At 36.9% G+C, this 21,549-nt stretch overlaps 3 protein-coding genes across 10 annotated transcripts; 2 read left to right on the top strand and 1 right to left on the bottom strand.

Annotated features, from left to right (window-relative positions):
* The first annotated feature begins 99 nt into the window (after nt 1–99).
* On the top strand, nt 100–7,899 carry LOC128895350 (cAMP-dependent protein kinase type II regulatory subunit). Of its 2 annotated transcripts, XM_054157877.1 has the most exons (9): nt 100–577; nt 643–964; nt 1,418–1,509; nt 4,363–4,446; nt 5,165–5,271; nt 5,489–5,750; nt 6,343–6,501; nt 6,627–6,729; nt 7,052–7,899. In XM_054157877.1, the coding sequence occupies exons 2-9, from the start codon at nt 748–750 to the stop codon at nt 7,180–7,182; spliced, it is 1,155 nt and encodes a 384-aa protein (XP_054013852.1). In that variant the 5' UTR covers nt 100–577; nt 643–747; the 3' UTR covers nt 7,183–7,899. The 2 variants fall into 2 exon arrangements, with proteins under 2 accessions (XP_054013852.1, XP_054013853.1); XM_054157878.1 differs by lacking the exons at nt 100–577; nt 643–964 and adding an exon at nt 1,000–1,192.
* Nucleotides 7,900–15,319: 7,420 nt separating this feature from the next.
* Nucleotides 15,320–16,911, bottom strand: LOC128895353 (uncharacterized). Of its 2 annotated transcripts, XM_054157887.1 has the most exons (7): nt 16,751–16,911; nt 16,482–16,621; nt 16,203–16,401; nt 15,985–16,128; nt 15,762–15,909; nt 15,573–15,678; nt 15,344–15,483 (listed from the first exon to the last, which is right to left on the bottom strand). In XM_054157887.1, the coding sequence occupies exons 1-7, from the start codon at nt 16,796–16,798 to the stop codon at nt 15,393–15,395; spliced, it is 876 nt and encodes a 291-aa protein (XP_054013862.1). In that variant the 5' UTR covers nt 16,799–16,911; the 3' UTR covers nt 15,344–15,392. The 2 variants fall into 2 exon arrangements, with proteins under 2 accessions (XP_054013861.1, XP_054013862.1); XM_054157886.1 differs by having other exon boundaries at nt 15,320–15,678; nt 16,751–16,910.
* Nucleotides 16,912–16,949: 38 nt separating this feature from the next.
* Nucleotides 16,950–21,317, top strand: LOC128895346 (uncharacterized). 6 transcript variants are annotated; one of them, XM_054157869.1, is made up of 9 exons: nt 16,950–17,175; nt 17,277–17,446; nt 17,590–17,674; nt 17,749–18,081; nt 18,160–18,495; nt 18,570–18,691; nt 18,771–19,103; nt 19,183–19,610; nt 19,691–21,317. In XM_054157869.1, exons 3-9 carry the CDS (start codon nt 17,594–17,596, stop codon nt 20,116–20,118), a joined length of 2,061 nt encoding a protein of 686 aa, XP_054013844.1. In that variant the 5' UTR covers nt 16,950–17,175; nt 17,277–17,446; nt 17,590–17,593; the 3' UTR covers nt 20,119–21,317. The 6 variants fall into 6 exon arrangements, with proteins under 6 accessions (XP_054013844.1, XP_054013845.1, XP_054013846.1 ...); XM_054157870.1 differs by having other exon boundaries at nt 16,950–17,239; nt 17,388–17,446; XM_054157871.1 differs by having other exon boundaries at nt 16,950–17,239; nt 17,334–17,446.
* The last annotated feature ends 232 nt before the right edge of the window (nt 21,318–21,549 follow it).

The raw sequence follows: 21,549 nt of genomic DNA, 5'->3' as shown, positions 1-21,549 counted from the left end.
TTTAATGCATCGTTATTTTTAATTTAATTTTATTTAATATTACAGATATCGTACTAAATAATGTATTTAATTTCGTATGTACACGAATTATGTCGGAATTTGAACGGTTCGTCAACCAATAAGAGGACCGATATAGATAACGTTGCATCAAAGAGCAATAGTTTCATTGGTTGAATGGTTGTGTGCATTTCCGCCAAAGTAGTAGTGTTGTGCAACGACTGCGTAAAGTTCACTATTGGTCTACGATCCGCATTATCGAGGTCGTCCAATAGTGCTCGATTTGGCTACAGTTCGCCAGTTAAATGTTCAACACGATCCCTCTGTTAATGTCAAGACCCGCGCCGTGAAATAGTCGCCATCTTTGCGACCGAGTCGCATCCCCTCGATTCGGTCTGTCGTATTGTTCGCGCAGCTTTATGTTGTGTCGGATAGAAAAAAAATCGTTGAAAATTGGTGACGAAACGGGTAAAGCGGTTCAGTGAGACCGGATAGCTTTCAAGCTTCGCCGAGAGTGTAGCCCAGCACGAAGAGCGAACGTTACGTGTGGGGCTTACGTTCTCCTGGCCTCGCGAGCGCAGTAAGTACGTGACAGAAATTTTTGGACGTTTTGACAAGTGACACATCGAGTTGTGGGTTGATTAGACCGAGTGGTGATAATAGACCAGCTCGCGATTCATCGGCCGGACCGTTAGTTACCGGCGTATGCCATTGTAACGTGTCGACGAAGATCGTTTCGGTGGGAGAAAAATGAGTTGTCAACGCAACGCTGGCAAGATCACGGTGCCAGACGAGCTGCGTGACATTCTGTTGGAGTTCACGATCAGCTATTTGCTGGAGCAACCGGTGGATATCATCGAGTATGCGATAGGTTTTTTCACGCAACTTCGGGAAAGCCGTCAGACTCAGTTGATTCATCTCACTGCGCAGACCTGCTCCTCTACGCCGGACGAGTCTGTCGATGAAGGTGAGCGAGTGAATTTTCATTCGAGATGCGACTTCCCATCGCGTCGAGTATTCCTCTCGCAACCGAGCGATACGTGCAACCTGCCGCTTAGTTTTTAGCCCACCGTCGGTGTTATCGCGTCGATTTTGAAATTCGACCCTTTCGTTTGTCATTGTGAAATTCGACCGGTGTCAGCGATCCTCACGGTTTCGTGAACAAATTTCCATACACGCGCATCGATGGATATCGGTACGATTCTTTCCTCTCGATTATACGCGTATTTCTTATAAATTATTCATCGTTGTTTGAACACTTTGCATATGCTCTATTTGCAATATCGCTCTGTTTATTATTGCCAGGTTGATAAATCGTTGGACCTTGATAGATCCTCGGAAATTATTTAACGAAAAAGGAAACACGTTGCGATCGCGAGTGATTTAAATGACGTACTCAAGGTTATTTCGCTCGTTACAGAACCGCCGCTCGGAAGGTTCGCGACAAGGAGGAAGAGTATCTTTACGGAAGCGTACAATCCTGAGGAAGACGAGGAAGACGATGGAGCTAAGGTAACGTTGACGAGTACTTGTTTCGATTATCAACATCTTTGCGTTCAACGCTCATCAATCCTTTGCAATACCCATACATTTATTATCGTGAGTACTTCGATTTTAGTTCCGTTACGCGAGGAATCATGTTGTCAGTACCATCTTCGAACGAAAGCTGCGTGTATCAAATCGATAATCGATTGATGCAATTTAATCGGTCACAGAGGGGGCGAGAATCGTGTCTCTGACATTGAGAACATCAACGATTCGGAAAAACACGCCGACATACGTTATCCCTTCACGTTAAATACGTTTGAATCGCGAAGGGATCAAAGAAAATCCTTTTATTTTCCGGTAGGTTGAAACACGGAAACGATATTTGTATGTTACGGAATGTAAAAAACATTCTACTTACAGATATAAATATAAAAAATGTTGCTCTATATCTTTGAAATTGCTAGTCGTGCCACTACGTGTAAGAGCTAAATATTGATGGCGTATAATTCCTTTAAATAATAAAAGCGGATCGTAACAGGCGAAACTACTGCTGTTTCTAGAAAACGTTGCCTCTGGGGGCCCAAGTTTTATCATCCGAATACACGTACGTCGAATAGGTCGGCGCGTGCATACGTGAAACATAGAAAATAACATTTTTATCCTTCCCTATCGAAACACCACCGTATTCAGGCTGCGCGGGTGACGAAACGGGATGATTTACTTTGCTCGACGATGCGAACGATGTACCTTTGTGACGTCAGAGCGCGTGTTCGATAACCTGCTACCGACGTGACTTACATATGTGTAATATACATACGCGCACGTGAGTGTGTTTGTGAATTAGAGAGATAGAGAGAGGAGATACACGGGTAAGGCTCGTGGGATCGGGATCGTACTGCTCGAAAGCATTTCAAAAGCAACGTCGATCTCGATTATCGGGAACTTGAGCCGTTAAAACTGATCGGAAGAGCAACGACAAAACCTATACGGTGTACTGTCAGAAACCGACCATCTGATTAAATTCATTGCCGTCGGAGATAGTCGCGAAGATGCGGGGGAGAATACAATGAACATATTCTTTCTTTCGCTAGCCATATGGTTTTCCAAAGGGATCAGGGTATGGGTACGATACGGACACGATATGGGTAAATTATATTCAATTTCGATATACGTGCATCCTTAATCTCGCAAAGGAAAGATTAGTTGTGCCACTTACGGAAACTTTAATAACCTCGTTTACTTTACTGAGAAAAAACATATGTAAGTTGTATACATCTTCTTTTACGGTACAAGTTTTCTCTGCGCTTCGTTTCGATTATAAGGTCTGCCTTCCGCAAGGGTCGCACCCCCTACTTTGGAAAACACCGATCTAACTTTTGTCTCGTATTTTTAACCGCAGGGTTACAATCTCGCGTCTATTTCCGATAGACTACCCCGTGTCGTTTAACGACGAACACAATTTATCAACGTAAATAGGAGGACGAAGCCTTGAAAACACACTTTCGTTATAATTTTCGATTTTTTACGTGCTCACGTTTATCGAGGCTGCGCACAGCGATCGATATTCAATTAAATGCTCTGTACCCGAAATTCATCGAGTCAAGCAAGAGTTTCCTACGATCCAGGGTTACGTTATTACGTACCGCGTATGCATCGAGTAACTTTGCGCGGTTCAAGATGTTAATTACGATGCGTTCGACTAGCATTGAATATTATGATGTAGATGTAGATTAAGATGTAGATGAATCAATTGAGATCCCTGTTCCGAGAACAAGAACGCGTAACGTAAGTTGTAGGTCAGCAAGAGACGTTTTCAGTAACTGTTGCTCGAAAAGACGAGCAACTAGAGTTAAAGGTCCACCGCAAGCTCGACTTTCGTGATCGTTTCAATTCCCTTTCGAACTTAAATTGTATCAGACTTTATCCGCAAAAAAACCGCAATGGAAACAAAAGAAGACTGATTATCGTCTTTAAGCACGACTGCGTCGAATGGAAAGGTCACAGAACGTGAAGCGAAATTCGACCAGTTTTGTTTATCCCTGCCTTGGATTTCTAAAAAAAGCAGATCGCGATTCGTAACATCTGCAGGCTGAGTCGTAACAATTCTTTGATACATCGGTTTCCTACGTAATCGATTACAGAGGTTTTACGGTGTCGTTTAATCTCCGGTTTCGCTCATCTCGTAATTCGAAATTATGATTTACTTTTCGTAGTGTAGGTGTACGTGTGGAGGTTGGCGATAAACGGAACGTAAGATCGTAAAGGAGTTCGATTTTTCTTCTTTATTTTTTTAAACTTACCGTGCTGTATAATCTATTCACGTGTATCTAATGGGAAACCCTTTCTTTTTATATAACGGAGATGTGTTCAGGCCTGAGGTTTTCGATCGATAACGCTGCAATTAATTTATAATATCGACGCGTGCCACGCGACGATCATAATTCCTCGTAATATTTTCAGATTCCTGTTATTCGGATGATTGTTTGCGTTGTTGATTATTCATTCTCGTATTACTCGTTATACGGGTCATTTGCCACACACGCTGTTCGTATTGTTCGTTATTTACATTACGCGTATCGTCCATCGTGTTTGTTGTGTATTATTATTTAATCTGTACTACGTATTATAATTTATGCTACAAGGTATCATTTTTCGTGATGGTATTGATCGTGATTGGAATTTTTATTAATAGACCGTGGACGTATATGCAAATTCATATTTTCACAAATACAGAACAAGAATTGGAATTTAAATTAAAGTATGTTTAGTTCTTAACTACACACCCTCGGATACGCATAATTTGTCATGCGCAATTTGGCCGAATAAGTAATTGCTTAGGTCTTCTTTGATACTAACGTTGATATTCATCGTTTGCAGATGGTGCATCCGAAGAGCGACGAGCAACGGCAGAGGCTCAGCGACAGCGTTAAGAATAATTTTCTGTTTCGGGCCCTAGACGAGGTAAGTTAAACATAGTACGTACTCCGCTCTGCTCGTAATTGAAACGAAAATACAGATCGACCAGAGTTTGCGCCAACTCTTGGAAATGCCAGTGAATACGTGTAATCTACTCAATTGGGATTCAGTTTCAGAGGGAGACCTATCCAAGAGAGCCAAACTAACTTGATACAGATATAAACCTCCAATTATCGTCACCACGCCTCTCACGTTATTTTTAATATTTTATTATCCGTAACGCAATCTTCACTTTTTATTTTTTCTTCTTTTCCTTTCGTACACTGTATTTGTATCTCGATATACCCGAAGGGCTCGACCTCTTTATAATAAATAATAACGCGTACAGTTTTCGTATTAATTCGATAATTTAATAATTGTATATCCTCGGAAGAAATTTAGAAGATATGCCTAGACCTACTCTGAAATTCCTAAATTCTCATGAATCGAGGTCTGCAACCCTGAGGAAGTCCTCTTACGACATCGTTCATCCTTGGCTCGATTTCCACGCGTTCCTAATAACTCCGAACGGATTCTTTCGAAACTAATTAATGTAACAGACACTCAAGTTTACGTAAGAGTGCACTTACTGTTCCCTTTTTGAAATTTCGCTGGAATTGTGACAATTGTTGTCGGTGTCCTTGAACGCTGGAAGACAGTAGATACCTAGTCTTAAGATATTCACGGCACGCGTACACGAGCATCGCACGAATTCTTTTCGCAGGAACAAATGGCGGACGTGCTGGACGCGATGTTCGAGAAAACCGTACAGCCGGGAGAATTCATTATTCGACAAGGTGACGACGGTGACAATTTCTACGTCATCGAGAGGTAATATTACATTCTACATCGTGATCGTAGTTTAAAATACATTACTGTTTACTAATATTTTATTTCGAATTAGTAATTGTTTGCGATGCTTTTTATTTTTATCGTTAAAAATTATCGAGAGAAGTTGGCGTTCGAAACAATCTTCCAGTGAGACAATTGTACCTTATTCGATGAACCGAAAAGTGGATCGCTAGTCTTTGTTCCATTGCTCTTTCAGGGGAAAGTTCGAGGTGTACGTCAAAGATTCGCAGACGGGCGTTGAATCCATGATACACATGTACGATAACCGCGGTGCTTTTGGAGAGCTCGCTCTTCTGTACAAAATGCCCAGAGCGGCCACTATAAAGGCCGTCACGTGCGGTACATTGTGGGCCATGGACAGGCAAACTTTCCGACGTATTCTTTTGAAATCCGCCTACAAGAAGCGTAAGATGTACGAGGACCTCATCAACAAAGTCCCGATGCTCAAGTCTCTGGAGGTAAGACCGATGGAAATAGCTTTTCATAGGAATATAATGGTCGACTCCAAAGTCTCAGTCGTGCGAGTTAGAATCAATTGGAAAGACGGGGTCGGCCAACATTTGAAAGCGTTGTACTTGATTAGCTATAGCCGTTGATGAACTTTGGGCGAGATCCAAAGACGTTTAATCGCCAGAAATGTTGAACCGGATTTGATTCGTATTAGCAATTTTCTACAATGGTATATTTAACGTATATTTCATCTACCTTATTTATCGGAGTCAAAATCGTGCATTTAATTCTCGCAAATTGAGGATTAAATGCATGTTCATCCCTGTTATTTTATACACTAATGATTTGCAAACCCTTGATTGTTTTGCGCAATATAGTAATACGGTATTATGCAGGATATATACAGAATGGACTGCGTAAATAGGATTACCTAAATATCTTTAGCATTTTTGGGTATATGAACAAACTATTTAAAGTATAGTATAGTAAATATTTAACACGACAATATCGTGACAAGAAGATGCTAAAACCTGAAGAAGTTGAAACGGTTCATGAGTTAATGCGATTATTACTCGACGATTAAACGTTATTTCTCTTTAGCCTTACGAGCGCATGAACTTGGCGGACGCCCTAGTACCAAAACAGTATTCGGCCGGTGAACAGATAATCAGGCAGGGCGATACTGCCGACGGGATGTACTTCGTCGAAGACGGCGTCGTTAGGATTACTATACTCGGAGACTACGGTCGCGAGATAGAGGTACGTTGACGTCCATTGCTTGGTACGACGAGTCTGCTACTACTACCGTGCGTGTTAAGAGACTAGCGGACTAATTACACTGTCAATTGTATAAATGTCATTTGGTATTCTATTTGCTGCTGCAGATTAATAGAGTCCCTGCTGGTGGGTACTTGGGCGAGTTGGCGCTCGTGACACATAAACCTCGCGCTGCTTCGGCCTACGCTGTAGGCGACGTAAAGCTGGCCTGTGAGTACTCTTTCAATATGTTTCTGTACATGGTATTAGGTTACTGCCAAACATATGTTCGTTAACAAACGGAAAAGAAAAATTCTATTTTTGGAAACCCGTGTTCTGTATCAAAGTAGACAAAATGTATCGAGAGAGTTGTCTTTTGAAGAAGATTCTGGCCTTGCAGACCTTGCTTAAGTTCCTTCGGTTAACTGGCTTTGGTTTTTTGAAGAAAAAAATAATGAGAAATTAGTATCCCAAGTGTGTGGATGACTGTGTATATGTGCAATTGATGAAACGCAGTTTTGTGACACATGATATTGACAAACTATTTTTTCAGTTCTGGACGTTGAAGCTTTCGAACGCTTACTTGGGCCTTGTATGGAACTCATGAAGCGTAATATCGACGATTACGAGGATCAGCTAGTCAAAATCTTTGGCAGCAAAGCTAACGTTACCGATATCCGATGAACTGTCCATAAGTAGTGATACGATGCACTGCTGTACTAAAGACACGGCTTTCGTACAGTAATGTAAGATGAACACAAAAACTTGTACCACCCACTTATATGAATCTCATCCGCGTGTTTCAAGTTATCATCTCAAGTCGACTTTCGTAATGACTGTTCACTTAGACGTGTACTAGTAAGGATCGTCGTTAATAGTTACCAAGTTTGTACCTATGACACACACTGACGGATAAAAAAAGAAAACTTGTATAGGCTTCTCTCGACTATTCGTATTCGCATAACGGCACTGAACTCTCTAAGACTGCATCAGATCGTGAAATATTACCCTATCTTGTCATGTGCTCGATCGTATACAAGATAGTAATCTGAGTAACAAAATAGTATTCTCAAAAAAAAAAAAAAAAAAATACTCGGATGATGCAACGTATCGACAGACTCGTGCAGTTTTCAAATAATGTACGTTTTATGGTACTCTATTCTTATACTCGACATTTCGAGAGCATTATTCCGCTTTAACGCAAATATCAATAAAATAAATTGGTACAAGTGCTTCGATGATCTTTCTGGTCAAGACAAAAATTGAAATACCAATGGTGTATCTTACATTATGATTTTCTTCGCGATGTTGAAGGAGAGTTTTTATTGCTAACTTAGTACGAAAATATAAATTTAGTTGTACTAAAAGATAAGAACGGAAATACACATTTCGAGATCCTGACGTTCGGTGTGTGTTTCTACGATGAAATCATAGCTATAACGCTATGCTAGGAGAATTAAATTAAATACAAAGGGCAGGAGCACGACAGGCAAGTTAGAGCAATTACTAGTATCTATGATACCATTGTTAATGGAGAAAACGTAAGAGAGTATATTGTTTCAAATGTCACACGTTCCGTCTAATATTTACATAATAATGCCTGAGAAGAAAGCACTTCTTCTATAACTTTAACAGGATAATTTTCCTAATTCCCATGTTCCTAATTTTACGATTTGCTTTTTGCGTTAACGAGAAAGTATTACGAGACGTATACATATATTTATGTAGCGCACAATACAACATCCGTTTATTTAATTGTTTATAGACACGCACAACAGATTGCGTTGAATCATTATATTTCTGTATTATTTATATTTGTTATCATCTATCATCATTTGTTACAATTTGAAATAGAGACGCTTGCTGTAGCGCACATCGCTATACATTTTCAATCAAAGAATAGTGCATTTTTTGATTAAATACGTTCAAGAGTAGTACTCTATCACCACAATGTGTTATTCGTCGTTTCCAGCATCTACATCTACCGTGCTGTTTCGTAAACGAACCATCTTCAAAAGTGTGGTACTATCGTCAGAAAAAAGTAATGAGAAATAAAAGCCTCTTCTTAATGCAGACTCGAGTGCGCGGTCATATCTTTCGCAGGATACGATGATTATCGCGGACGCGTGAAAAAAAGAAACAAGCAAAAGCGACATTTTTCTAATTCCTTTGTAATTTTTATCCATCTGAGTAGTACTGAGATCTTTATACTCACTGATACTGTACGAAATGCATTGATTCGAACTACACGCGGCACTGGGATTGAAATGGGGCGAGCACTCTGGTCTCCGATACGTTCATGTGTGTCTTATCGGTGAATCCTGGTAACAGAATCGACCAAAAGAACCTATGAACCTATTTTTGTTACACGTGTATGATACACGTTATACATGTATGATATACGTCTAGCATCGTGATAAAGAAAAAGAAGAAAGGTGGTTTCAAACTAATTTGAACGTTGTGCGAACAAGTGCGTATGCTAGTCACTCTTCGTGGCCGCGTGAGATTGTCGTGTTTCTTTCGCGACAATCGCGCCGACCAGTCGGATGTAATTTTTATTACTACGAAACTATGTATTTACTGTGCGACTGAAACTCAATTATAAGCGATAAGCTTTCTAAATAATATCACAATCACGGGGAAAGGATAAGGAGACTAGTATATGTATACTGTACGAAAACTATGACAAGAATAGCAACAGGGTTTTACCAACGATACTGAGGGGAAATATCTTCACGACTTTAGAAATATTTTAAAAAACCGTCATGTTTTACATGTTGGACTAAAAATTTTTTAATTATTTCGTTTGAGAAAAAACAAACCAACATTATATTACATATAGACGGATATTTAGTTCTCCTAATAATTACATTTTTTTTTAGTCGAATTTAAAATTATTGTTGATAACTTTTTAACTGATCAAAGTCTACGAAATATTTCCTGTTTTTTGCTGACACGAAAAGCATTAATGATGCATGGTATTTACTAGCAAAAGTTGCGTCGTCGATCATTTTACGAGGCCACCGTTGTCGACGCATAACAAGTTTGTTTTCACGAATTTTTGTTTATAGATGAGTATACACGTATCGTACGCTTTGAAATACCTACGTTGCATTCACACGTTCGTAAGAATGCAGCAACGAACGATTGCTATGTTTAACATTGCCGGAAATTCCTGTTTCGAATTCTGGTGATCGTGCCATCTTTCCTTTTTAGTTAATCGTTCTCGGATTCAGCGAAGTTTCAGCCGTGGTTCTTAGTCTTCCGCCGCATCTCCAGGCTGTGATATTATTTTCAGCAGAGTATTTCATTCCTTTCACGTAGGTCTATGTACGCAAAAAGATGTTTCTTGTTACGACAGCTTCCAGATAACCGAAAGATAAAGAAGACAAGGAGAACCCTTGATTATCGTGGAATCGAACCATTCCAAAGATAGGGTTGATCGATTATTATTGACTGTTGATTGCATCGTTAAGGGCGACTAGGAGTTCCGATCGGCGACTCGAGTGACTTGATCGTTAATGTCTAATAGAAGAATCGGGCAATTAAGAGAAGCGATATATATACATATATGGCGGAAGATTATTCTCGCACACCGAATTGAAAAGTATATTTAGGCAAAGTACTCATCTGTGCGGAGCCAAGATTCGATAAATTAAATGTAAACGCTTAAGTAGAGTTGACCCAATTCAAGTTGTACTGTATGTATCTTTAATCAAGCGTGTGGTTTCTTCTACATGTGCTGCGTGTTGCCCTTCGTGTGTGTGAGTGTGCGTGACGACCGAGCCAGTAATTTATTACTTCATTTGCATGAACCGTTGTCAGGAAATTTTCGTCCGAACGGTTGTACGTTTCGTGTCATCATCATTGAAAGTAATCGCCGGTAAAATAACTAATTCGCTGAAGCTATGCGAATGAATCTCGCGTAATTATAAGACGTACGCTTCATCGTGCCGGAGGGTTCCTTTTCTCATTTGCTTCCGAACGAGAACGGCGATCATGTAAATTCGCGGACACGTCGGTGGTCTGCTCCGAGTCCACGAGATCGCGACTCGTTCTTATCAGTCTAGTCCAGAATGACGCGAAGAATATTTCTGGCTAAGTAAACGTGTACCAAGTCAGTTTGATGGGTTGCGCGGCCAATTATATGCTTCTGAAGCGTCGACTATCACAATTTAACGCAAATCGCTATAAGAGAAAGGCAATATCGACGTATCACCTAATCGATATTTGCTCTCACCTCGCTCAAAGTGTTTGCGAATATTCCAAGACCCGCTGCGGCTAACGCTCCGAGAAAGACTAATTTTATGCGTGAATAAATTGTCAGGATCATATCGATGCACTCGTGAGGCATCACCTATACCCTGATTAGATTTCTGAAATCGACGCTTTGATTGACGCGCTCAAAGTGCACCACCGGAACCCATCGGGTTCTTCGTACGCAATTTCTGTTTTCCACGTGTATCGATATCAATGTCCGTTCCATGAAAAGACCGCGCTGTTATAACGCCGGCACGCACGATGGCTGTCTAAGTGAAACAGTCTCTTAGCGTCGGACCAATACCTTATAAAAGAGCAACGGAGTTTGCAACTATTTCCCTCGTGCTATTACTCTTACCTCTGTCTCGATTTTCTTTGTAATCGTTTATGTAAAACGATCGTGTACCGTGTTAGGCAAACCTCAAGTGTATCGAAGTGAACAACAGTATATAAAATAACTAAAAATATAGAGTCTGTAGCGTCTCGACTGTCTCTGTATTTAGACAATGGTAAATTCGCTATTGCTCGCGTGATCGCAGCGAGGGCGAAAGATATTGATCGCTCAAGACCATCTCCACCATATCATTTGGCTAACCCTCGTCGCTATGTACTATTTCTTCGTGGTTTTGAACTAACGAAAGAGAATAAAATTAACGTGTAGTGTTTTATTTGAGTGTATATATATATATGATGAAATTTTTGTTTGTTGCAAAGTCATTACTTTGTTATAATTCAAATTTTTATTTAAACCGAAATGGGTAACTAGTTGTTTACATTTTTTGCTTGATGAAATTTATCCTGGGAGACGTGATCTTGAGCGACTAAACAATTTATCCAACCTGTGTAATTTGTTACGCGTGCAAAAACTCTGTACCAAGTATATAGCCTGGAGGTACGTCAACAGATCAAAATACGCTCCGTGATAGAGAAAATGTCCCGAGAGTGAAATTCTCTCCAAGTTTCCGATGCTTTAAGCGAAGCAATATAAGCGATCAGCTCGATTGCGTATCGACAATCGTCCGATATCACCGCATGAAAGTCTCATACGATTAAAATGAGGCATATTTTTATCTAGATAACGAATGAAGCTCTTTCTAGAGGAAACTTCTATTGACGAGTCACGAATAAAGTTTGATCTGGATGAAAGTCTGTTATTAAAGTGGGTCTTGAATCAAATACTATTTGTTATTTAAATAACCGTTTAATAAATATTTCTTCGCTATGTATGTGACTTCTGTGTAGCTCAAAAAGACAAGAATTAGGAGAAAATTATTTGAGTAACGATTAACGTTTTCTCGAGAGTCCTTTATTCGAGCGGAGAGCTTTATCTAGATAAAAATTTATTTGAAATTATCCCAATAGCGCCCAATTCTGCACACAATGCAACTGTCACGCCTATTTATCGATCATCTTATAATTATCGCACTCGTATCTCCGTAACTGAAACGAGGAATATTCCTTTCGGTTAACAAACATGTTAATGCGATTGGAACAACGATTCGTTACGTTCTTGCTTAATTTGACAGCGATGTTGTACCGCGACGTTCCACGGAAGGTTCGTTCGCTATCGAATAGAGCGTGTCGCATGCAGGCCAGGGGAATTAACAATATTTTGTATATTGAAACCAGAACGAGTGAAAAAAGTCCTGTATTCGTATGTTGTGTCGACCCGTTAGGTCCTTCGATTCGAAGCTAACTAAGCGAAGAATTGTTCTATTCGTCTAATGAATGTTTAACAGATATTCGTGTGTATGTAAGTCTCAGAATGTTAATCGCGATATAACCGATAAAATATCCATCGGCATTCTCGTTTTGCGTACCGTGAAGTCTGAAGCAGCAGAGAAGGATCACGGCGCGAGTTCAATGCCCCGCAAATTACCATGGAAAGAAGGCCATCGGGTGAAACGGAATTGATACAAAGAAGCTGGCTTCAGATACGTAACGTAAATTTAACGCGTGAGAAATGTTTGTCCTTTGCTGAGGGCTTAGATTCCGCGACGATGCGACTTTGTAAAAGAATGCGTGCATGAGACCGACGGTCAAAATTCGTTGACCGTCTTGTGTTAATGGAATTGCACCGGTACAATTTGCAGAGAGGCTGTCTACGATCCGATGACGCGCTAAATAAAATAAGTCATATTATTGTAATATTATCAGGGTATCGAATGGTTGAAAACGTGGAGGCGTTGAGACGTCATCGTGACTCGCGAAAGTTCTCAAAGACGTGACCGTCGACTTTGCCGAATGACTCGGCAAGTGATGAGAACTGCCGTACGCCGAAGATGGGCAAACTGCTCATCTAGATAACAAATTTCGTATAACGAATAAAAGATGATCAATTTTCCATTGGTTGTATGTTCTATAAAAGTTAAAGTCAAATTATTGTTAAATTCTTTGAAAAACAGAACTTTTATTCGTCATTTATTGTTCCAATAAAATGTTGCTAATCTTTGTCGCACGCGAAAGTTCAAAAAGAAAAATACAAGATAATTCCAATAACGTGTCCGTCAGCGAGATGATAGGCCGTGTAGCAAAATTATTCCGGGCGGCTTTGAGTATTTACTAGCATTCTAACGTTTATACGTTTTCTGCCTATGACTGCAATCCGTTCTTTCGCGAGCAAATTATTTGAATGCTTTGTGTATTATGCGAGAGGAATTGCTATCGGGTAGAGTAACTGCGCTGTTATAGCCGTGAAACATAGACGATTTAAGTTTACTAACATGCAGAGCGTCCCTGCGTGGTACAATCGCTAAAAGAAGATTTGAATTATTCTTGTTGTTTAAATAAGTCGACTTATTTTCAAGCGAGGAACAATTTATTCTTTCTTTCGGTGAATTTTGCCATATATTTCGAGATACCCCTGTAATATCGAATCATTTAATGTTGTAACCATATCGACTATTTTGCGTGTCCACCGAGCAAAACAGCCGTATTTTCATAATCGCAACAATAATATTCTCGAGATTGTCACACTTCTGTCCCTGTTATATTTGTTGATGCTCAAGTCGCATCGTTATTGCAAGTCCGAGCGAGCTGGTGATATCGCTCCGGTGCGAGGTCCACGAGAGATGTACGTTTTAAGCTGGATAGATTTTATACACGTATACGCTTACGTAAGGATGTCTCTCTCGAGTTACAAAAATGTTTGTGAACTATAAAGAAACAAACAAACAAAAAAAAAGAAGATAGTAATTATTGTAACGTACTTAACGTTTTTTCCGTTTCACGATGTGTTGTAGCGTAAAACAGACGTGCACATACGTATATATACATATAGATATATTATATATACACAGAATTATATATTAGATATGTCGTTATATATATACATATATGTCGAGACTCGTTTCCAGCTGGTCTGATCGGGTATTACTTTAATAATTATAAATTGCGTTAACCTGGCAGCGATGCGATTGCGAAGTAACATTATAGAAAGTGACGCGTGCAATCATATAATTTATTGTATAGCGCGCACTGTCATGCCGACGACAGTTTAGCAATCTGTAGTCCATTGGCGATGAAAGTGGAAAGGTGCACTAGTTGATACTTCTGTTGTTCGATTCATACAGATAATTATATGCGATTATACGCGATTGGATAATCGTGTGGTAACCGGATTTTTAACTTAACAACTGGCGTATGAGACTCTTTTTTTTCTCTAGATGAATATAGAAATTGAAAATCAATTGTTACATTATATGAATTGTTCTTTCAAGTACAGATATATAAGAGGATATAGGCTTAATCGGTTACCAATTCGTTCCTATTTGTTAATGTTACTAATTAAACTGAGAGACGAGTCTAAAGCACGCACGAGTGTAGGCACACGTAATTAAATTTAACAAGTACCAGGAATATTTATCCGTTAATTTTCTACATTGAATCAATGAACACCGATCTCTTTTTTTTTTTTTTCATTAAAAATTGTTGCCATGTGAAGGTGTTATCGACAGAATTCAATGTGATTGTACTGAAGCGAATATCAGATATATACAATGGAGAACTACACGGTGTGTTTACCCATACTCGATTAGACAATGGTACGTAGCTACTACATGCTTCTTACACAGCATCACTGCCGGATTAAGTACCGGTGTTACTCTCTTTTTGACGAGCATACCTAATTTGACGTTAAAAGTTTTGGCACATCAATATTGTCAAACCTGTACTTTTAGTTGGTCGTACAAATTCGTTGACTATGTTCACGAAATAGTCACTACTCTGACGTCTTGCTCTCGTATACTTACTCAAATTGCTCATAATGGTACATGTATTTCTACGAATACAATGTTTACTGTTACCATTATGAAGAAACGTTACTTATTTGTTTATTTACCCGACGCGAGTTCGTATTCGAGAAGCGAGAAACATTAGACGTACAGTGTACTATGAATAGATAGTATAATGAAAATTAATATATAATAAATGAATGGATCTGTACACATCCAATGTATTACTCTGAATGTAATCCCCCTTCCCACTTTTTTTCATCGAATAGGTTTCCATCAAATGAAACTATTGTATTGTAAACAATATCTCGTTCAATTTATTGCTTCATTTAATAATTACATAATTAATTTTTTATTGTTTCTTCGTTTTGCTTGCCTTTCCATACTTCTTTAAAATTGTTTCTAATCGCGATTAAGCGTAAAAAGGTTATACTCTTCAAAAGAGACCATCTCATTTGCTCCTGTTCCTCGCTGTTTCCTTCCATATATCTGTCTAATATATCATAGTTTAAGTATAAATTCATTGATTCTGTGCTATTCATCTTAAGAGTACAGTTGGTATTGTTAATTTTTACAACATACTCTGCTGCCACAACTTCTGAACCAAGAAGAAGATTAAAATGACGTGCTGTTGTATTGGGATGTAATATAAATATATTATTCAGAGGTGATGCAATTTGGTTTTTTCCTAATGAAGTCAAATTTACAAAATTAATATTTCAATCGTCCGCTATGATTAATGTCTTGTACGATAATACATAGAGTACATACTATCTCTCAATGATAGATAAGACATGATAGAAACAGATAGTTGTTGTTGAATATGCATAATGTTTTTAGCTATTGAGTTCCTTATGAGCTGAGCATCTTCCATTATATAAACACTAGCTGCAGGTATTCTTTCAACGACAGATGGTACCTTTGACAAAAATAAAAATCAATCAAAATATTATGGTTGATTTTCAAATCTTAAAATAAATCTTATAATATTTACCAATGTGATTAGGCTATGTGAATTATTTAGTTTGGTATCGTACCAATGTTTGAAGTTCCAATCTAACACTTCAAAGTTGTGATTTATTAATAACCAACTTATCAAGGTAGGTCCTACATGAATTCCTAATACTGTTTTTGGTATCTGAATTAGTTTACAAAATTACGTGACTTTCACATAAAAGTATATTAAAGCAAGTTACATGAATATATCTATACCTCATTCATTTGAATGTCAGGTGTTACTGTGTACCTATTTGATTGTTTTCCACTATTATTTGCGATAATTGAAGTACAAAATGTGTATATTGCATTATTCTTAAATCCATCTATTACAAATAAATCGTCCAACGATTTGTAAGGTCCATTTGTATTGCGTTGTGCTATTATTTTTTTAGCAATTGATGGGTAAACATATCTAGTGCAGATTATGATAAAATATTGAATTTAATGAATTCAATTATTATTATTGATTAGGTTAACTTATAAATTACTCACTTCTCTAATTCACTTTTATTACTTTCATTTGCTACTTTTAAAATTCTGTTTTCTTCCGGAAAAAATTTTATTTTCATCTTACTTATAACCTTCTCTTTGGCTGTTGTAGAATATGCTTGATTTGGATGAATCCATAGTTTCTACAAAAGTAAATCTTTTATTTACATATTATTCTACGTTATTTAAATAATAAGTGCATTCGAAACGTAGGAAAACATAAAAGGAAAAAGTGGGAAACAATATAAAAACAGAACTGTTTTCGAACTTACCTCGTGCAAGTCAAATCTACGAATAAAGTTAAACAATATCCTTATCATCGTATGTTCGTATTTCTTATTAGTATATTATTATCGTTGATACAATACTGTTACTAAATGTAACATTTATTTTACTAATATGTAACCTTCATTATTTCGTATTGTAGTCAGAATAAAATTTAGCACGATTTTGTCGGTATTACAGGTTAGTGCCGGTATACTGTAATTTTTCAAGTTTGTCTATTTGACTATAATCATGCTATTCTTTCGATTGACAATATGAACAAAGGATAAGTTATTCATGTGGAAATATTTAAAAGTAAACAAAAGTGTATTTAAATAGATATAAAATTATGTAACAATAACAAAAATTATTCATCATAATAAGTAGTTTTCATACGTTTGTTTACAACCTATTCCTAAGTGTACTATTTTGTGTATGTATTTATAATTAATTTATGTATTAAATTAGAAGAACGAAAAAGAGAACTATTTGCCAAGGTAACATAAATTTCAATAGATTTGTTTGAATTGTTAGGTGAAAGTAGAAAACTCCAAATTAATTTTAAGCACGTGTCCCATTGCGAATTTGTAGTTTTTCGTAAAATAATTCGATAAAATGATTATTGTAAATTATTCAACATGCAAGGTGGTGGATACATCGTAAGCGCCGGGATAAATATGTTGGCAAGTAGCACAACCATTACAGTAAGTTTTCTGATGTATATACTATAATAAATGTAAACTCAACGAAGTGTTAGGTTAGATTGACCATAATTTTATTTAATACAAAATCGGTCGAAGTATTGAAATATTTATCTAACGAGTAAACATTTCTTTTACTGGTTTAGCATAATGAGCAGCAAAGCAAACACTCCATGTAAAACTGTTGCTACAAGATCTGAAAAAAATACTGTGGAAAGCAAACAACATTTGGTAATGTACAGTTAAGATATTTTCCCGATTGTTTATGAATTTTTCATCACATTAATTGTGTAATATCTTTATAGCCTTCTCATGAAGTACCTACAGAAGGTATTATTTTATATGATGATTGTAATACTCTGATAGAAGTTACTGTGAAAGCAAATGGTCGAAAACGTACATCAACAATGGTTAGCAGCAGTCCCACCAGTCACAAAGCAGTAGAGGAGAAAAGAAGACCCAGTAGCAGTGGTGATTCTCACCAAGGTTGGTGTCAAATTTTAAGAGAACAAAATCGAGCAACTGTAAAGCAAAGTCTGCAACAATTAGCTGGTCGAATTCCAGCTGCAAAGCCATTAAAACATGCAACTGAGACTAAAGAAATGAAGAAAAATTCTAAAAGTCATCAAAGACATGAAGTTAGTACTTACTATTTTATATGTATAAAATTCATAAGGTGCTCAATCACAAATATTTTCTTTCTTGATTATATTTAGAACAAACACTTGGATGAGATTCCTGTCAAACAATCAGCTTCACAAAAAAGAATAGAAGAACAAATCAAAGTTACACCATGTACTACAAATCCATCTACTACGTCTGTTCCAAGTTCTGTGGATTCTATTCTAGTTGTCGATAGAGGAGTACAATGTGGTGGAATATTTGATTGTAGCGATGATAGATTTGGTGCATGCAATCCAGTTCGTACATTAGGTTTTTTAATGAAGGAATTGGAACACTTAATAAAAGATGATAAAGCTAGTAAAATTTTTACTGATATGGAACAAGCATTGCTTAGGATACCAGCAGAATCTGGAAAAACATCATTTGTGGTGTGTTTATTGAAATTTGTAAAAAGAATTAGTATTAAAAATGTTATGTACTTAAGCAATGTTACTTATAACAGGATATAGAGGCCATGACGCTTCGTACAAGATTAGAAGCAACTACAATCCAATTGGAAGAAACAAGTAAAAAAATGAATACAATGTGTGAAACATTGCGCGAAGAACGGGATTGTTTCCAGCGGTATGTATTTTTAGTGAAAAGTTGATCATGCATTGGTATCGTTATGGGATAGAGTTATATGCTTCCTATTTTATATTAGACAAGTTCATAAACAAGCTGTAATGTTGAATGAAGCTCGAGAGAGACAGTTAGACTTAGAAACGACTATAAAAACATTGAAGCAAGAAGTACAAGAAGCAATGAAAACAACTCATGCTAAAGATAAAATAATTACTGAGTTAAAAGAAGAGATTAGGGGTCATGAATTCTGCCAAAAAGTTATAACGGATTTGAGAACAAATCTTGCTGAACAAATAGAACTTGCAAGACAAAGGCACTTAGAGGTGCAATACTTGACTCTTGAAAAAGATAAACTTACCGTTTTGTGTTCGTACAAGGATTCGTTATTGAATGAACTTCGCAATGCAATCAAGTTAGTTGGACTACGATTAATTTTAAACTCAAGTCTATTTTAATAAGGTTGTATAATAAGTATCTTTCTCGTATCTTAGGGAGTTGCAAAACCAAATTACCGATCAGTTAAGTAATTTAAACATGTATGTTCACGAAGAAAGTATCAATCCGCAAGGTTCATTGGTTCACGGAGGTCTTGCATGTTCATCCCCAACTTCTACTTCTTCTCGCGAATCAAATATACCTACTTCTTGGCATGATATATCCGATGTTTCCTTGTCTACCGTGGATCATATACCATCGAAAAATAGAGATGTAAACAAGTTTTTACACAAACCAGACAAACCATCGGCTAGTGCCGAAAATCATTTCGGAAAATTTGAAAAGAACGAAACAAAAAGAATTAAGGAACCTCAAACTAAAGATTCCGCTAATTTAGAGTTTATTAGTTTACCTGGTGGAGAATCTTCGCTTATGCTTTTATCCTCGTACAAAGATCTTGGTTGCACAGAAATTAGCCAATCAGGTAACTATGTTCAATATATATATATATATATATATTATGATTATTCCAATAAATTTAGGTGCATAATATTTTGCTTCAAGGTCACAAGGGAAACGAAGACGTAACAACGCACAATAACAAAAAGACTGATAATTTACGTAATTCTAAGAGCGTCGATAAAATGTCTTTGTCAGAATGTTTAAACTCGCCTTCTGAAAAAACTCGTGAAAAAGAAGCACGTGTAAATGATACACCTAAAAATCGAAAGTCATCAGGATTACACAAAAAACAAAGTTATGAGAAAAAATCTACTTTAATCGACGATAGCTCTAACATTTTAGAAAATAATTTACCTCAAAATCTATTACGTACTGCTATATCGGAACAGTTCCAGAATATGTTCCACGACATTAGGACTCAAAGTAGAATGCCTGTTAATATACCGAGTCCGCCAAGGAATTATCCTCATCCTAATTGGATCGATAATACATTATCCAGTATCAGTGCTGCTTCTGAATTAACCCTTTAGTTGTAAACATCATATTCATATGCTGTCTCGAGTTCTACACTTCATCGATCGTTTTTCAATCGGAGCGTGTTACAGCTAAAGAGTTAATTGCGATGCGATGAAACACCTAAAACTGCATCGATTCTTTTTGTAAGATAATAAGCAGCATCTTCATCCAATGAAATTATTTTTTTTATCTACAGAAACTCAGTTTCAGGAAACATAAAAATTAAATTATATTTTTATGATCTCAATGATTTAACAATATAATTTTAAGTAATAATTTACAGGAGATATTTATATATATATATACATAGTATAAATTGTATCGATTTCTGGCTTACATGTACTTTCCTATTAATATATGTATATTTGCTTTTAACTTGTAAATCTAAGTAAAGTTTATACACAAGAATACATGTAATTTAAAAAAATATTGTTTATAAATATACGTTATAATTATTAATTGAAAGGAGGGTAGAAAAGGCTTTAAAAGTTACATGTAACACAACAGTGTTACGTGTATTAATTGTACACAATTTAAGGAAACTTTGTAGGGCAACACAATGGCGTTAATACCAAAGTATTACACGACCATGTTGGATGTCTTGCAGTGTTGGTGTATAAGATAACGTGAGACTGATAATTCTTCAAAAAGTGTTGATAGTTTAATTGATAATAATTTAACAAATAAAATATAATACGTTCGTTTTATAATAAACAATACACGTGTTATACTTAATACCTCCGCGTCTCTTAGTAAATTCTTACTAAGAAATTGCAAGGACACAATATAAATATGACATGAAAAACCAGGTGTATATATATATATTTTTTATCACATATGTATATATACAAGTAAAGTATAATACTTATATTTTGTAAGTCTTAATAGGATTAAAAGGGAACATTTTAGTACACGTAAAACATTCATCAATTTTGCATAAAGATGCCTTGAAATACATATACATGTTTCCCAGTAAGCGTGTACATGTGTACTCTCTCTTTGCGAAAAATTCGATCTTTTTTTTTTATGATTATTTTCTGTTTCTAGCGACCGAGAAACGTCATCCTCTAACAACTATCGTAATACGAACACAGTCCTAACATTCGATGCGCATAAAATAATGTTAACTTCGAGACGAAAAAGACTGTCTTCGCATTGAATGTTTTCGATGAAAATTGCGATAAAACGTGAAATATTAAAAACGTTTATTTGATACGTGTTCGTTTTTACGAGGAACCTTCCTCGAAAAACTTCCAGTGGAAATTTCCTATTCTCCATACTTTACACTTTGCACAAGTTAAGAAAAATCGCAAATTTGACACATTTTGATTTTTCGCGCCACTTTCACGTTTTTCTAACGGACTGAACATATTTCTAGTTCGAACACGATGAGAAACATTTGCGCCCTCGAAGAAAATTCCTTCGTATTTATGAGATATCGAAAG

This window comes from Hylaeus anthracinus, unplaced genomic scaffold (assembly GCF_026225885.1).
Source record: "Hylaeus anthracinus isolate JK02 unplaced genomic scaffold, UHH_iyHylAnth1.0_haploid 5, whole genome shotgun sequence".
Classification (NCBI taxonomy): domain Eukaryota; kingdom Metazoa; phylum Arthropoda; class Insecta; order Hymenoptera; family Colletidae; genus Hylaeus; species Hylaeus anthracinus.
Note: the sequence above shows the minus strand (reverse complement) of the source record. Positions and strands in the feature narration are given on the sequence as shown.

What these genes read in the sequence shown, in the direction of transcription:
- LOC128895346 (XM_054157869.1), top strand. Translation starts at nt 17,594, where the DNA reads ATGAGCAGCAAAGCAAACACTCCATGTAAAACTGTTGCTACAAGATCT. An exon ending in GAACGGGATTGTTTCCAGCG is followed by an intron (nt 18,692 to 18,770) that starts GTATGTATTTTT and finishes ATTTTATATTAG; the next exon opens with ACAAGTTCATAAACAAGCTG. An exon ending in CACAGAAATTAGCCAATCAG is followed by an intron (nt 19,611 to 19,690) that starts GTAACTATGTTC and finishes TTTTGCTTCAAG; the next exon opens with GTCACAAGGGAAACGAAGAC.
- LOC128895353 (XM_054157886.1), bottom strand. Translation starts at nt 16,798, where the DNA reads ATGATAAGGATATTGTTTAACTTTATTCGTAGATTTGACTTGCACGAG. An exon ending in CTGACATTCAAATGAATGAG is followed by an intron (nt 16,129 to 16,202) that starts GTATAGATATAT and finishes AAACTAATTCAG; the next exon opens with ATACCAAAAACAGTATTAGG. An exon ending in TTATCTATCATTGAGAGATA is followed by an intron (nt 15,679 to 15,761) that starts GTATGTACTCTA and finishes TGACTTCATTAG; the next exon opens with GAAAAAACCAAATTGCATCA.
- LOC128895350 (XM_054157877.1), top strand. Translation starts at nt 748, where the DNA reads ATGAGTTGTCAACGCAACGCTGGCAAGATCACGGTGCCAGACGAGCTG. An exon ending in GGACGAGTCTGTCGATGAAG is followed by an intron (nt 965 to 1,417) that starts GTGAGCGAGTGA and finishes CGCTCGTTACAG; the next exon opens with AACCGCCGCTCGGAAGGTTC. An exon ending in AGGAAGACGATGGAGCTAAG is followed by an intron (nt 1,510 to 4,362) that starts GTAACGTTGACG and finishes CATCGTTTGCAG; the next exon opens with ATGGTGCATCCGAAGAGCGA.